The sequence below is a fragment of the Sander lucioperca genome, chromosome 16 (genome assembly GCF_008315115.2).
Source record: "Sander lucioperca isolate FBNREF2018 chromosome 16, SLUC_FBN_1.2, whole genome shotgun sequence".
NCBI lineage: Eukaryota > Metazoa > Chordata > Actinopteri > Perciformes > Percidae > Sander > Sander lucioperca.
Window position 1 is genome coordinate 30,762,174 of NC_050188.1, and position 17,281 is coordinate 30,779,454.

Genomic DNA, 17,281 nt, shown 5'->3' on the forward strand with positions numbered 1-17,281 from the left:
GCACATATTACGAAGACCTCTGACGCAACTTTGTGATTTTATTTTAAGCTACATAAATGAAATTCACTCGATTTACATTTTTAATTTCTCCCTCATGTTTGCCATCTTCCATCTCACGTTGGGTATATAAAAAGCAAAATCTGCCAAACTCTATTCCTCAGATTCTTCACTTTCTTTTTACTCTTCGACAAATTTACATTTACACAGTAAGATTAAAGAAACAATCCAAAAAAATGGTGTTGTGGTTTCTCCTTACCTGTCCGCCTCACTGATACCTCTCCTACTTTACTATTTCAGAAATGACATAATTTAGGGTTTACTGATTCAACACTATCCCATACATCTTCATTAGGGCGTTTTATGTCGTGGCACTCTGCCAGTGTGATAAAAAGACATTAATATTTAATATCTTTAAACTCTTGGACCTATTAAGTGTTACACTGCTATCATGTTGCAAAAGAAAAGCTTCTCTCGTTTGTAATAAGATTTAATGCACATATTCTAGGCTTCTATTCTTAAATGTTATTATTTCTGGCTGATGTAAAGGGTCTCCACACCAGTTTGAATAGAGAAATTAATATCAAATACAAAGCAGCACGACTACAGCAAAGGTTCACAGTAACATTGTATAATAATTTATTTAGTTGCTTCTGTACAGAAAGAGCAGATGTTTCACATTAGGATACCGAGATAAAGACAGAGGAATGTGGCCGTTCAGATCTTTCCGGGAAAAGTTCCCGCCTCCAACTGCTCGTCCCATTTCTGAACCTGCAGTAGAGAAAGTAAGAGAAATAAAGAGACACTCAAAAAAAGGACAAAGATATCATGCTTATTTTATAATATTATCTTAATGCACCAAACATTTCTAGTTTCTAATATGCAGCTGATAAAATAAAATAAGAGACACTTGTGTAGTTATGGGTGATGATTACAGCAGTTGTTAAAGCTACAGTGCGTAGTTTCGGTCTCCCCCATGAGGAATTCTAAGTAATGACGGCAGCGCTGTTGTTGCATCCACATAATACAAGCCTTCCGTGATCGCGCTAGTAGCCAAGGAGGACACGGAGGATTAAAAAAAACATGATGGACTCTTCAGAAGAGGTCATTATCTTCATTCGAATTTCTGCGCGGGAAAGTCGCCGGACGACACAATCTTCTGAGCTTCTGAGGACATCATTTTGTAAACACAGTCATACTGAGAAACACAGAGAGAGTTGTGTGGAGCTGATAGTCTTACTTAGCTTGGTATCAACTCATTTGGCAACGGCTTGAATGTAACGGACGTTCATGACTATAAAAGACGTATACGCACTAAAGCTTTAAAATGGTGAAAACAGTCAGTGTTTGGTGTAACGTACCCAGCTCATGGGGCAGAGGCTCTTGTAGACCCTCTGGTACCAATCACAGGGAGCCGTGTCCTGGTCTTTGGCGGACAGAGCTTTGTTACATCTGTGGAAATCTGCAGAGAACACAGAGCGGAAGAAGAAACGTCAGAGCAGGAAGTAAACAGCCGGCAGTGATTCCGGACGCCGATTTACGAATCCTACTATGGCCACGCCGAGACCCGCCCCTACGAAGCAGCTCGATTGGTTGGGGTTAGGCATTGACCTCGAGTGGTTGAGGTTAGGATAGCCGATTGGTCAGGGGATAGGACCTGAACAAATCGGGTTACGTTACCTTGCGTAAGCATGGACGACTGGCCAATAGTGTGTGAATGCTACTGAAGGGCGGGTCTTGGCGTGGCCACAATAGGATTCGTAAATACGCATCCCGGACAGGGCTGCTAATCAGAGGGAGCCATTAGTCTGACGCAGCTTAAAGTCCGAAGAATCAACACTTTCTATAACTTAAATACAGTTGCCATGACAATGTAATTCCATATGAAATATTCAGTCAGTTGATAAAAAACAAACAAAAAAAACCCCTAATACACTTTGAGGATAACATTTTTTGAATTAAAGTGGCCATATTATGCTCATTTTCAGGTTCATAATTGTAATTTGAGGTTGTATCAGAATAGGTTTACATGGTTTAATTTTCAAAAAACACCATATTTTTGTTGTACTGCACATTGCTGCAGGTCTCTGTTTTAGCTACAGAGTGAGACCTCTCAACTTCTGTAAGATCTTTGTTGTCAGTCGCACATCCACAGTAGCTAGGTAAGCTCACAATTGCTAGTTAGCTGTTTCTCCAACTTCGGCCTGTACAAGTCAGGATTAGACCGGAGACTTCTTCTAAACGAGGGCGCACTTCCAACTTTGCGTTGAATACCTGCAGACGAGGGACATGCAAGTATGAGTAATTTATTTTGTAGATAGGGTGAATTTGTGTGTGTTGTAGCAGTGTTTTGCCATTGAGAACGAGCTAGCATGCTAGCAAGCTAACGGTTAGCAGCCTAACCCTCTTGTTTCGGCTAGGGACATAGAAAGCTGTGCAGATTTTGAACAGCTCACCTGGAGACTAAAGGCAGGACACATTCAGAAACCCGTATCTCACTCAAAACAGCATGGATGGTTTATTTCAAAGTTTGTATGCGTGTGGAAGCACCAGAGACACAAAATAACAGCCCAAATCCCAGAAAAAGTGATTTTTTCATAACATGGGCACTTTAACAACATACTTTGGGTTGCGATTGTGCCTGTTTGGAATTCAGTTTAGTCTCTATGTTTGTGTAGAGTGTAGTTTCACAAAGCGCTGTCTATAGCTACTTTTACTTTGAAAATCAGCAGGGGAGCATTACAGTAAATGAGTGAACAAACCACTCAGCCATCAAAGAGGCTGACATAATATGGACGATTGTCATGCTGGAAATGAATAGGGCTGTACCGAATTTTTTTTTTTTTTTTTAATACATTCAACTTCTATTGAGGTTTTCCAATGAAGCTTCAAACGTCTGCCACACTTTATGATGTCACCCTATAAAAAAAGAAAACCTCCAACAAAATCCCTTAAATTTAAAAAAAATTGAGTGTTTTTTTTTTTTATTTCAACTCTTACTGTTAGCAAGATTATGCTACAGAAGAAGCAACGCTCCGGAGTTATTGGAAATGTTTGCATCAAAACGATTTGGAAACAATCCTCCACCACGGGAATCTAATTCTACAAATAGTATATTATATTACTAAAAGTATTGATAATCGTCGCTAGTCATCAGGGCATGTTAAAGTAAAAAGAAATCTCTATTTCTACACCACTAACAAGGCTCAAAATAGCACCACACTTCCACGGTAGCATAATGAGGGTCCCTACATGTAAACCGAAGCATTGAGAACTTTATGAAAAAAATAGTTTATAAATATCAGTATATTATATCAGTCGAACGACGTGTAACCAGTGACATAGCTCAAGCACGGCGTTCATCGTTCAACTGGTCGTGACTGTTTTCCCAAGATGACTGGCCTTTCCCAAGATCTTTTTAATAAACTGTCTGTACGCTTACAAAGTTCTCAATGCTTCGGTTTACATGTAGAGACCCTCATTATGCTACCGTGGAAGTGTGGTGCTATTTTGAGCCTTGTTAGTGGTGGAGAAATAGCGATTTATTTTTACTTTACCCGTGCCCTGACAACTAGCGTTATAAGCTAATTACCGTTTTGCGCTAAAACTGGTCACATTCAATTAGCATGAAAACATATCCCAGAGAACAGTCGACTTGGTACACATGTGTTATTAACCCCTAGGTTCACTTTGCGCCGGAATTGTCCTTTAATCTGTTGATTATTTTCTCGATTAAGCGATTAGTTGTTTGGTCTATAAAATGTCAGAAAATGGTGAAAAATGTCGATCAGCGTTTCCTAAAGCCCAAGATGACGTCCTCAAAAAGTTTTTTTTTTCTTCATACAACTCAAAAGCTATTCAGTTTACTGTTACAGAAGAGTGAAGAAACTAGAAAATATTCACATTTAAGGAGCTGGAATCAGAGAATTTCTAAAATGACTCAAACCGATTATCAAAATAGTGCTCGATGATGTTTTAAGCCCCCAAAGTCGACTTCAAGGCACCTAACCATTGCCTAATCCTAGTGCCTTCCAGGCAGCACTGCCTGGAAGACGACACTGGGGGCTTAAAACACCAAACACCCTAAATAGTTGCAGATTAATTTAATAGTTGACAACTAATCGATTCATCTTTGCAGCTCTTGGCACAGCTCTTGTTTACCCAGATAGTTCTGGAAACAGTTGCGGGTCTGGTTGGTGTTGGGGAAGCGGGCGTCGAACGGAGCCGTCCTGTAGTTCTTGATCTTCTCATCGAAATGGTCAGACATCTTCAAGCTGCTGGATTTCTGCAGAGGACCAATCCAATCCAAAATGTATTTATGGAACACATTTAAAAACAACAACAGTTGACAAAAGGGCTGTACAATCAGAAAAACATAGAAAGAACACAATGAACGCAAAACAACAAAAGGACAACAGTTTAACAGCAAAAATTATAGTAATATCAAAAGGCAACTATTGTAATGTGTTAAAACCCTGAGAATAAAAATTTGTTTTTAGACAGGATTTAAAAACAGACAGTAGAGGAGCCAGCCTGATATGTAGAAGCAATTGATTCCAGAGGTTGAGGCTCTATACTGCAAAGGCGCGGCCTCCCCTGTTCTTCAACCTTGTTCTTGGGACCACAAGGAGCGACTGGTCAGCTGACCTGAGTGACCTTAGGGGGAGGGGGGGGGGGGGGACGACATATGGTTTCAATAGGTCGGAGAGATAGGTTGGAGCTAGCCCAATAAGTGCTTTGTACGTAAACAATACTATCTTGAAATCAATTCCATAGGGAGCCAGTGAAGGAAGGTCAGTACGGGGGTGACGTGTGATCTCGCCTATGTGCTCCTGTTAAAAGATGAGCTGCAGACCAACAGCAGGGTTCAACATTTACTTTTTTTCGTCCACCAGCCAAATGGCTAGTACATGTTTAAAATTCTACCAGCCACTCAATAGATTGCCATTGTCTTTTAGGCTGATGAGTGAAGCAAATCTACCAGCCACTTGCATTATGTTACCAGCATTTGGCTGGTGGATGGTGCTAATTTTGAACCCTGACTAACAGGATGTGAGCCACTGAGACCATAATGACATAGTACAAAGACAGTGGGCCACATTTATTAGACATAACCATACAGTCTATGGACATAACAAAAAGACAGTGAGTCTGCAGAACAAGAGAGGGAGGGCATGTTTTTCCCCCAAAACACACAGTCAATGGCAGAGGATAGCACTGAGCACCAAATGGTAAACTTTATCATTTGCTCATTTTAAGCACGTCTTGGTTAAAACTGTCGAGTGCCGAATTTACCAGATGACTCTACTGACTGGAAAGAGACCTTTAATTGTGCTCTACGAGGTATGTATTTAGCACAAACGCAGGAAATATTAAAAAACACTGGAAAAACAAATGGAGTTCCAATGCAATGCGAAGCATGTTTGGCTAACGTTAGCCTCGAGTCTGTAATTATTCAGTGACAGCGACTGTTTAAGCTAACAATTAGCTTGTGAATAATAACCTTAATGCTGGTTCAGAAATACCTAGTATTAAAAATAACAACACGCGTTACAATGTTAAGCCCGTTCACTGACGTTAACCTTTAGAGATAAATATAGGCAAATTAACGTTAAGCCTGGTCAGGTGTCACTGAACGTTTGTTAGTAATTTACTGGACGCCTTTTTACATTCAACCTGTTTGCCAGAGATAAACACATAAATGACTGAAGATAAATACTCTCAAAACAATAACTAACATAGTACTGATGGAGCAGAAAGCATGTCATTCTTAAGAAAAACTGTTCACCTTTCACAGAGAAATTCCGCTGTGATCTTAACGCCCAGTGTCCTTTGGTCTGAAGGGCTGCTCGCTCGCCGGGCATGCCGGGAAACGTGAATGACGCTTGAAGTAATGTTTGTTATGAAAGCACCGCCCCCTGGTGGACACTTTGAGGAGGTACAATTGGAAACAGTATAGACAGGACAACTTGTTGACAAGATATTCTAATGATGAGGATCATAATCGTGATGGTGAATGTGGCCCAATGCAAATTAGTCTGACAGAAAATCTTAATGCAAGGTCGACTAAACTATTGACTGTAAAAAGTTAGTAAGTGGACCTAAGTGTTGACATTATTATTGTATGTTTTTTATTTTCTTGTATAATCAAGATACATGTCATATGTAATGTCATACATCACCTCAACACTTATATTGCCTATATATCATTATTTAATTTTTTTGCAATCCCATTGAAAAGAAAACTTAAATTAAAAATAACAAAATGTAGTTTGGAGTTTATCTGGTTGTCTAATACTATTATTGTTACGGTTTCTTTTTAAAATGCAAAATGGTCATTTTAATTTAGGACTTGTGGAAAGCCAAATTTCCAGAAGGATTAATTAAATATTAATAACCCTCGGTGGAGTTTGAATAAGGATTAGTGAAGTCGGATTCTTAAAAGAAATATCAAAACTACAAAAAAAGTAAAATAAAAAAAATTAAAAATGAACAAACAAATAAATAAAACAAATAAGACTAATTTGAGTGAGTTGTGTATTTTATTATTGTTATAATTATTAGAACAGCTCATACGTTTAAATCAACGGCATATATAGGCTTAATGTTATATCAGTTCCTCTCCTCTCCTCGTGTTTCCTCTCCTCTAGTTTTCCTATCCTCTCCCCTCCTTTCATTTCCTCTTCTCTCGTTTCCTCTCGTCTCCTCTCGTCGTCTCGTTTCCTTGTGTTTCCTCTCCTCTCCTCTCCTCTCCTCTCCTCTCAATTCCTCTCATTTCCTCTCTTCTCGTTTCCTCTCCTCTCCTTTCATTTCCTCTTCTCTTGTCTCCTCTCGTCTCGTCTCTTCTCCTCTCCTCTCATTCCCTTTTGTCTCAATTCCTCTCATTCCCTTTCATCTCAATTCCTCTTGTTTCCTCTCGTTTCCTCTCCTCTCCTTTGATTTCCTCTCCTCTCCTTTCATTCCCTCTCCTCTCGTTACCTCTCCTCTCATTTCCTCTCCTCTCCTTTAATTTCCTCTCCTCTTGTCTCGTCTCCTCTCGTCTCATCTTGTCTCGTCTCATCTCCTCTCATTTCCTTTCCTCTCGTTTCCTCTACTCTCCTCTCCTCTCCTTTCCTCTCCTCTCATCTCCTCTCCTCTCTTCTCATCTCCTCTCCTCTCCTCTCCTCTCCTCTCCTCTCCTCTCCTCTCCTCTCACTGTAGAGTAGCTTGTCTCCTCTCACAGATCCTCCTCAGCAGGTTGGAGCATCTGTAGGTGTACCAGCTCTTCCTGTAGTTGTCTCTGGGTGTGAGCCGACCACACAGCTCCCTGCTGTCTGTTTTATCGGGCTCACGCTCCCAAAACCTGCAGGGAGACGCACGCAGAGAGGAAAAACAAACCAAAACACACGGTTTACTGTAATATGTTACCATGGCAACCGCTACTCCTCCATATGAAAATGCATCATGAAATTAAAACAGCTGCCCACCCTCTTTCAACCCTCTCCCGGTTCAGGCAAATGCAATCACAGCATTATGCAAAGTGAGAGGATGCTGTCGGTCTAAATTCATGATTAAAATAGAAGACAACAGTCAAGCCAGTTAATCAAAAATAAAAGATATTAGCTGCCTTTTAAATTGCATTCAATTCAATTACATTTTATTTATAGTGTCAAATCATAACGGACGTTATCTCAGGATACTTTACAGATAAAGTAGGTCTATTATTTACTACCAAGTAGCCTAAATAATATCAAAACAAATATACTGATCAAAAATCCCATAAAATATGTGCTACTGGGTTGTTTCTTATTAAAAGACATTTTTCTTGCTGTTGCATCTTATTTCCACATCTTCGTTGTGTTTTTTATTATTTTTTCCTTCAATGTCTGCAAATTCGTAAACTGCTTTCAGTTCTTATTTAAAAATATATTTTTATATGTAAATGTATATGTAAAAGTCTGCCGTACTATACAGACTCAGTAGATTTAACTTAGAAGCCTCTTTTGTGTATATACTTTAGCCGATGTTTCGAAATACTTCACTCAGGGTATCATAAACATTTGAATATCTTCACATGGAGTGGCTCATCTCGCATGTGACTGTCAAGCTACAGGAATGGAAATCAGTTTCTGGTGGTTCGTCACTTCAGGAGCCCCGTTCATCCTTGTACAACCCTCCTCCCCCTCTTCCTCCTCCTCCTCCTCCTCCTCCCGCCTGGCATCACTCACCCTAGTCCCTTCTCCACCGGGGAGCCGTTACTCCACTGCCAGCCCTTGCCATCACCACTGATCCTCAGGCCCAGCCAGTAGGAGTCTCCCTGGCTCAGACTCTGGGCCGTTTTCCACAGAAACAACTGAGAAAAAATAGGGTGGAAGGGGTAGAAGTGATGATGAGAGACAAATGATGAGACGATTCCGGATCTATTAACCCTCCTGTTATCCTCGGATCATATTTGATCCGTTTTCAAAGTTTCTATATTAGAAATATGGGTTTCTTTCAACCAAATTGCCTAACAAAATAACATGGATGGTTCCATCTAATGCTCTTTGCAAGTAAAATTAATCTTACTTTCATTAAATTTGGGTGTTGCCATTAAGGAAATTGAAATGGTTTCGAGACAGTATCGCGACGAAACTTTGACATGTACAGTACCCGTCTGCGTTAACCCATCAACATAAATTCCTCTAATCTTAACTTTAAATGAAAATAATTCATAATTTCAGTTTTTTTTCTAATATGTAAATTAGGTTTATTGACCATGAATTCCAAAAAGAAGTGCAAAATTAAATAAGTTGGGATGAAGATGGCTAAGAAGGTGGCAGTGGTGGCCTAGAGGTTAAGAAGCGAGGGGGGTCGCTGGTTCAATCCCCAGACCGGCAGGATAAAATCTGGGTGGGGAAAGTGAAAGGGCAACGCTTGTCCCTCCCTCATCACCACCACTGAGGTGCCCTTGAGCAAAGCCCTTAACCCCAACTGCTCCAGTGGAACTGCTCAGTGGCCAGCAGATCAGACTGTGGTTGTACCGGGCAGCTTCCAGGTATGAATGTGGAACTGTGTAATGTGACAGGTCGTCGATGCAAATGAGAAGTTGTTCTCAATCGACTTACCTGGATAAATAAAGGTTAAAAAAAGAAAGAAAAAAAAGAAGATGGAACATGATAATGTGATAATTTATAATATAGGTTATTTATACGTTATGCGTTATAAACAGGCAAACACAGAAGGACAACAGGTGCATGGTCGACATGAAGACAATACGAAGGTTAAGTACAGTTTTAAGTGTTTTTAAGTGTTGCTGCAACATGGCCATTGTTTCTCTCTCTCAGAGCAATAAAGATCCACACGTCTTATATTTTGCTTGAGCACACAGAGGACAACATCTAAATTCAACATTTTTAAGCCAAGGGTCCCTAAACTGAAAGAGAGACGGAAATGTCTTACAGTTTTTCTGAATTACTAAAACACTAAACCCCATTCTCTGAACCAAATGCTCAATGGCCTAAACCCATTTTCAAAACGACATTTTATGCATTTACATTTTGCAAGACATTACAGAGGAATACAGTGAATATTAATTACATGAACATGAACCTTCCCCAGTTGATTACTTACATTAAGACATCTTTTTGAATTACAATCTTTTTTGAAATATGCAAATGAGACATTATCTAATGGGGGAATTTAGGAGAATTTTACAGGCGCAAAGAGACAAGTGTAGTAAAATAAACATCTACATGTGTATTTTTACTCCCCCCAATAGTCTGAAAGAAGCCATAATATGGAAACAATATAGCCCAACAACTCAAAATTGAAAAATGATGGTTTTGCCTGTAGTGTCTCTTCTTAATAAATTGAGGTGATCAATGATACATGAATGCATTTAAAATCATTTTGTAAACTGCTAGACTGTGTGTTTCAGCAAGATTTCTGCTCATGTTAAAAATGTTCTCCACGTTCAAAAACATATCCCATATTACATATTCTATATTTTAGAACATTTTCAACAAATTTGCATTTAAAAAGTGATGGTGTCCTCATGTCCTCAGTGTAGGCAGTGTGAATGACACCTATGGACGGAGCAGAAACAAAGTGTGTGTGTATGTGTGTGTGTGTGTGTGTGTGTGTGTGTGTGTGTGTGTGTTTACCTGTTCTTCCTCTGTCCTGACTGTGGCCACAGCGCCACCCAGTGCCATGCAGCGGTACTGGCTGCTGATCCAGTCGGCCCTGTCCTGACTGAACAGGAAACATTTCTCTCCCTGAAGCGTCCAGCCGGCTGGACATGGTCTGCACACTCTCTCTGGGTGGAAAAAAAAAAAGAAAAGAAAGAGGACGCATGCAATGACTTATCCTTTGATTGTGTTTTAATCTGCTTCAAGCTGCAAATGACCTTTTCACAACAGAAATGTCAAGACTGGGTACATTTCCAGCTGTGAAAACATCCTCATGTTGTTTGGTGCCCTTTCATGCATGAATTACAAAATAACAAAGCGCTTGTTCTAATTCAAAAGTGTCAAAAGAGTCATAATATATATATATATATATATATATATATATATGTATATAAAAAAAACAAGACTAAAATCATATCCAAATGTTTTCCACTGAGTTTTGAACAAGTTTAAATTGAGTTTGAGGGGAATAAACTGCTGTACATTAGGCAGAATTGCAACAATCTTGCAAAATGTTGTCTAATGTATGTAGTTTCCAAAAACCTATTTCAGGGGTGAATTGAAAAATATTTTGTTCAATGCAATGAATGCTTGATGTCCACTAAAGTGGACGGTTATAGTTTCAGGTACAGAAACAAAAGCAGACAGAATTTGTGTTATCTGATTCCAATATGAAACATGGTCATGCTTGAGCTGTTTGTGGTTTGTGTACTAATACTTTGCAAATCACTATGCAAATCAGAGCTGCTGGCTCAAACGTTTTTTCTGCAAATACACTCCTCGTGTTCAGTCAACATTGACCAAAAACACCAAACTGATTTTCAGTTGTGGACATCTTGGTACTTTTACAGAACTTTCTCTTTCTTTCTTTGATGCAGTATAAAAGAGCTAAACCAAGTAGTTCATGAGGTAAAGCAGATGTGACCGATTGTCGGTTAGTTTCGCATTGCCCGGCCTATCACCACAGCGCTGTGGAGTAAGGTCTGGCTACACCACAGATACGTTCTGGGATAGGAGAAAAAAAAACGCTCTGGGTTGTTTGCAATCCTTTCAACCAATCACAATTGTCTTGGGCTCCGCTAAATAGTCTCGGGAAGGAAGTTGTTTTGGTAGAACATTTGCACCCCGCAAAAGAAATTTGCCACATACAATATTAAGTGAAGTTAACTGTTCATGCAATACAGTAACGTGAGCTATTTAAATTAGCTGGATACATGGTTAAACTTCATTTGCTCTTACCAGTGTATCGCTGTGTGTACTTTGTCCACAGTAATCCTCTATTATTGTCCCAAAACGTCCCAGTTAGATAGTAAATGCCTCAGCTGTTTCCCCTTTAGTAGATTGCAAACATCTATCTATCTATCTATCTATCTATCTATCTATCTATCTATCTATCTATCTATCTATCTGTCTATGCATACATACTTGTGATGGCCCCTAATGACAATCTGCATCCCCTTTGAAGAACTGAGGACTGGACAGCTTTACTTTACATAAATGTCCTCTAAATCTAGGCTCCTCATCAACCCTGACCCAAAGAGTCCACCCACACAGCACTTACCACCGGTGGTGGCGTTGCTGACTGGACAGTACTGGTTCAGAGCTGGATACTGGGAGAACAGGAGGCGATATGACTGGTTGAGCTTCTCCAGTCTGTGTGTCACATCTCTCAGTTTGCTTTCCTGCAGGGTAGACTGTGACTGTGACACCAAGGTGATCTGAACCACTGTGATATCAAACACACACACACACACACACACACACACACACACACACACACACACACACACACACACACATACACACCAGAAAGACAAAAAATTACATAACCAATGTCCCATTACCTGTTACCATGGATACAGGATAATAAAGGATGTGTCGGGGAGAGAAAAACTCAGAGGTAAAAAAAAATAATAAAAAGAGGACACCATTCAGAAGAATTATAAAGAGTCAATCTCTGTAAACCTTCAAATGAAGACATTCAGGCTAAAATAAGACGTGAAAAGAGTGACGTCTTCATTTTTTGGCAAAATGTCAGCTGCTGGCACGACTGTAAAGAATATTCGGAATTTCTTAAAGCAAAGATGATAAAAATGATCCGCTTATGACTGCTGTGAAGTTTTAGCCTTTTAAAATATAAACAGTATATCCGCACTATGTTCAAGATGCGATCCTACTAATAAATATTGTCTGGTTAGTCAAAGCCTGATATATCTTCTGTGCCATAGAGCACCATTGTTGTCTTAAAAAACATCAATGAGCCACACTGTTGCATTGGGCAGGGGTGGAGCCAGATGTTGGAAACATTCTCAGCCCAAACCTAGGGGGGCAATGCTCCCTGCAGGGGAGATTTCTTCCTCTCCATTTACGGCAGCTATATGCATCTTTCTTTATGCGTCTTTCAAGCCATTTTATAAATAATCATTTGGGAAAAACATCATAGTTGCCAAGGAAAAAAAACATCCTGTAGAGCCTACATCTTATTTGGTATCTAATTGTTCTCCAACTGTCTTCATCATTCTGAAACCAGAACACAACATGTTGAGGATGACTCATTTTCACTCCTGCGACCTTAAAAGAGACAAAATTGTCTGATATTACTATCTTTAAAGCCCCTGACACACCAACATGGCGGCTGACCGTCGGCAGAAAAGGCAGTCGGACTGATCAGTCGGCTCCCCGAGGTCCAAAAAGTGCCTCGGAACACAACGAAGCGACGCCGTCTTGAGCGTACGTTCTGCGCGCGCGCAAGACGTAATACAAAAAATTCAAACCGGAAATGACTATGCGTCACGTGGGTCTGGCTTCTCCAGCCAATAGTAATGGCGGCTTGTTTGAAATACGATCTCTTATTTTACTAAAATAGTTCACTGAAACGTGTTTCTGAAAACATTTTAAGCGAGAAATAGGCCAAGCAGTTGCTGAATCTGTCTTCATTTCAGATCGACAAAGGTCAGTTTAAAAATTTTCGTCAGATTTGAGTCACGAGCCCGACTGCCCGCCCTCTGACCCAGCAAGTCAGGTCGGCCGAAATGAAGTCCGACAGCTCCTCCGACGGACGACGGCACGGAACACACCGAACAGACTCGAGTCGCCGACCTCGCCAGACTGTCTGACGGCCGATTATCGGGTTGGTGCGTCAGGACCATAAGGCTACATAACATAGGTAGGGTAGGAATTTGGCGTAAACAGCATTACTAATTTCGAAACATATTTTTGTTATACTATGCTGGAGTAGAGGTCACAGAATGAAGGGTGATATTTCCCCAGGGATAGCACTTTTGCTCCATTGATTTTCCAGTCCAGTCAGAGAGACTGAGGAGAAATGACACAAAGTGGAAGTTTTTAAAAAAATAAATAATTTTCCTTCAGTACTCCGTCTGGGTTTGCGGTATATTCTTGGGTTTTCTCTGACCAAATATTTGACGGTCCAATCAGCGAACAGAGGGAATGGCTGAGAACGATGACGTTGAGGCCGTGACGTGCGCTAGTTTGAGTTGTAGTTTCGTAATGGCGGCGGAGGAAGATGCGGTCCGTAGATCCAGAAGTTAAAGCCCGAGCAAGAACAATCTTTGCTGAGTTTTGTTGGTCGCCATGATGTTGTGGCCCTCCTCCCCACGGGGTTCGGGAAAAGTTTGATTTTCCAGCTCGCTCAGTTAGTGGTGAAGGAGTTGGCTAAGGCTAACGCTAGCGATGCTAAGCCGATAGTTGTTGTTGTCTCCCCCCTTGTTAGCCTGGTCCTACCAGACAGTACGTAGGAGAGCGGAGCCAGGCTACCAGAGTGGCTCTGGGCAGATCCAACAGTTTTAAACTTCAACAGAGTACCCGCCTTCAAGGAAGTTAACACTTGTCAATGGAGAGTGGCTAGACTCTCTGTACAAATGAAATGTACCAGTCTGGTAGGACCAGGCTAACATACACCATCCTGCTGCCACAAATACTCACTACAGCACCAAATGTGCATAAATATAGTCACCAACAAATGCACTATTTCCTCCGGTTTAAGTGACTTAAACCTAAAAACTACAGTAATCAGCTGATTTAGGAAATAATACATATTTCTGAGCCTTTTTTTAAAAGATTTACACCTTTAGTAGGAACCTATGGGCTTGGAGCTGAGAGCAGCAGACGAGAAGTCACAAAGTATGAAGAGACGGACTAACACAATGTCGGTTTTGGTCTTTTCATTGGATTTATTGACAAGGCAAATATAGAAAAATATCAGCCCTATCCTAAATTAATCGTCATTGTAATGTTGGCTACATCCATTTCGGAATTATACATTATTCACTGTAAATTATGTAAAATCTTGTATTTTATTTATTAAATTATTCTGTAGCCTATATTTTACTTTTTGTACGGTGTATGCATTTTTAAGTACAGTTTACAGACTTTACATGTAATGAAATCGGCCTTGCCTTGAAATCCTTGTACCAAAAATGAACAATTAAAAACTTTCCACTGATGGGTTAATATTAAAAAGTGAAACTGTCAGGAAGTACTCACAGCAGAGAGTCTGGAGCAGAGTGATGATGATGAGCAGAAAGCAGAGCAGAGAGAAGTAATGAGCCAGCTGTCTGTACTGACCCAGCCAGCCTGAGAGACAACAACAAAACAACACGTCACATAGACTGTAGTCTCACATTGCCAGACCTTTCTTCCCAGCGCTGCGGAGGAGGGTCTGGCTAGTCCAAACAGCAGGTGCGTGGGATTTCCCCCTTTCTGGTCTACACATCCCTTCCTCTGCTGAATTAGTTTTATTCCCGGTGGGGACAAACTGTATCACCCCCTCAAAGGGATCAATGCTAATTCACCAATAGATCATTATACACCTAAAATAGAAGTTTAAACTAAGTAAATCGCTGTAACGTGAACAGTCTATAATGCCATAGAACAATAAAATCTGAGTTGTATCTAGTTGTAATTAACCGCTACAGAGCTCCGGGACGCCGGCTACCTGCGGCAGTTGTTTAGCTGCCAATAGGTAACTGTGAGCTGGCTACAGGCACCGCCAGATGACGGTCCTTCCAGGGGCCGTGGTAGTGGAGTTTAGCCAGAAAAAGTGAGCGTCATGCTGCGCTGACAGTTAAGTTTAGGTACCAAAACGACTAGTTAAGTTTAGGAAAAAGATCTGTGTTTTCCATTGAATATTGAAGTGCATATTTAAGTGTTTGGCATGCCTGGTCATTTATTGTTATTGCAAAAGAGATTAATTCTTGCATGTTTTGTTTTGTTGTGCATGATCAAAAACATCCCCCCCCCCTCTGCTTTTTTCACAAATCGCACCCTGGATAGCACTCTTTGCATTCGCCTGTACTGCCTATTTCACGGGCCGGTCCTGGATGCAGTAGACTACATTATATTGAAAAGTGATTCTTATACATATATAGAATCCTATTGATAAGCTTGTTGCATGAGATTCTGCAGGTGTACCTAAATACGCGTGCAGATTGTATTTTCTTACCTCTAATGGCATCCGGCCACGCTGATAGTTTCAGTTTTATTTGCTGAAGTGCTGAGTAGGTTGCTGCCGAGACTGCAGCGGCCCCTGTGCAGCGAGGTTTGTAGATTATTGTAAGAAACTTGGATATTGTTTCTGGAAAGAAACATTCATATTTAGTTTCCAAATGTCATTTTGATGCTTTAAACTTTAATTCTAAGGGGAGTGGCACTTCACAAAACTGCAGCAGATGAAGCTGAAACTATCTGCATGGCCAGACATCACTATTTTGTATTGTTAGCTGTTAATATGTTATAGCTATTATTGTTTTTGGAAGAGAACCAATTAAACTAATCATTGCATCCTCAAAGCAGAAAGAGCAGCTCATTAACAACTCATCAGCTAAAGTAATAATGAGTTACACTCAACATTATTCTCCTAAAACCCACTTGACACAGTCCACGCAGGTAATTGATTTGAAAGTAAAACAGCATAAAATATAAAACAAATTGCAAGCACTTCTAAAATCCACTTAATGCCCTTGTTCTCTGTGTAAAGTAAAAAGCCTTTAATTTGATGTATTGATATCACAACTTTATACAGGAAATGTTAATGTTGTATTAATTAATGTTAAAATGTATCTTAAAATGATAAACATTTGATGTTTAAATGTATACGTACATGTGGCTACAGCAAGAAACATTTGGCAAAAAAGAAAAAGAAATTACTTTTGTCTGTAGATGTCTCCTGTTGTTCTTCCTCCAGCAGAACCGATCCATTGTTCACTCCCATAGTTTCACCCGACAAAGCTCCAGCTGGCATGAAGGTTTTATTTTAGTAACTGTATTAATGCATAATAGCTCTGTGGTAGCTGTTTTTCTTATAGTGTTTTAATACCTAAAATCTTCGTTTCCCCAAAGCAGGAACACAAGAACAGCCCAGTGTTCCTAATGTAGAATTATACAGTATATCTAATATGAAAATACTGGCTCCTCTGCAGCCGTATGCAAAGCAGAGCTGGGTCTGATAACCAAACAAGCCCAAAGAGTTCAGCAGCTGATGTACAGCTGTAACCACCATGGAAGTCAGTCAATGTAATACAGAGACATTCACACCTTAACTACCTGTCGCAGAGCTGCCCTTTTTTGGGGTTTTTAATCATGGCTGGATCAACCAGACCTGCTATTTGAAATGCATCACAAGACAATGTCTGTGAAGGTTCTCAGTCATCCAGGTCATGGTAGTTCTCTGTGGTAAGCAAAGGCAACTGGTCTTGCAGAAATTCTTGAAGACGCAGTCCTGAGCTCCCTCCCAAGCCAGCTCAAAAGACAGCCACACCTTGACTCAGGTGACTCACATGACAACAAGGTGGGTGAACAATCCACCTTTGACACCATTGACTCCCATGTGACTCCCAACGGCTCCCTACGACTCCCATGTGAGACCACCTTGAATGGATGTGCCAATAACTCCCATGTTACTCCCATGTGACTCCCAACGACCCAACGGCTCCCAACGACTCCCATGTGACACCACCTTGACCCGATGTGCCAACGACTCCCATGTGACTCCCAACGACCCAACGACTCCCAACAGCTCCCAACGACTCCCTATGACTGCCTAGGACTCCCATGTGACTCAGTGGGTATGTCACAGGTCCTTCAATTGCATTCACGTTTCCTTCACTTGCTTCCCT

At 40.6% G+C, this 17,281-nt stretch overlaps 2 protein-coding genes across 6 annotated transcripts; both read right to left on the reverse strand.

Moving 5' to 3' along the window:
- Nucleotides 1-608: 608 nt before the first annotated feature.
- Nucleotides 609-5,914, reverse strand: LOC116046395 (cytochrome c oxidase subunit 6B1-like). 4 transcript variants are annotated; one of them, XM_031294749.2, is made up of 4 exons: nt 5,786-5,914; nt 4,159-4,282; nt 1,359-1,459; nt 609-768 (listed from the first exon to the last, which is right to left on the reverse strand). In XM_031294749.2, exons 2-4 carry the CDS (start codon nt 4,262-4,264, stop codon nt 715-717), a joined length of 261 nt encoding a protein of 86 aa, XP_031150609.1. In that variant the 5' UTR covers nt 4,265-4,282; nt 5,786-5,914; the 3' UTR covers nt 609-714. The 4 variants fall into 4 exon arrangements, with proteins under 4 accessions (XP_031150609.1, XP_031150608.1, XP_035849218.1 ...); XM_031294748.2 differs by lacking the exon at nt 5,786-5,914 and adding an exon at nt 5,743-5,775; XM_035993325.1 differs by lacking the exon at nt 5,786-5,914 and adding an exon at nt 4,606-4,628.
- A 1,198-nt stretch (nt 5,915-7,112) lies between these two features.
- Nucleotides 7,113-16,641, reverse strand: LOC116046393 (lactose-binding lectin l-2-like). Of its 2 annotated transcripts, XM_031294744.2 has the most exons (6): nt 16,314-16,641; nt 14,652-14,741; nt 11,707-11,871; nt 10,122-10,273; nt 8,205-8,329; nt 7,113-7,339 (listed from the first exon to the last, which is right to left on the reverse strand). In XM_031294744.2, exons 1-6 carry the CDS (start codon nt 16,405-16,407, stop codon nt 7,189-7,191), a joined length of 777 nt encoding a protein of 258 aa, XP_031150604.1. In that variant the 5' UTR covers nt 16,408-16,641; the 3' UTR covers nt 7,113-7,188. The 2 variants fall into 2 exon arrangements, with proteins under 2 accessions (XP_031150604.1, XP_031150605.1); XM_031294745.2 differs by lacking the exon at nt 14,652-14,741 and having other exon boundaries at nt 7,114-7,339; nt 16,314-16,637.
- Between the last annotated feature and the right edge of the window lie 640 nt (nt 16,642-17,281).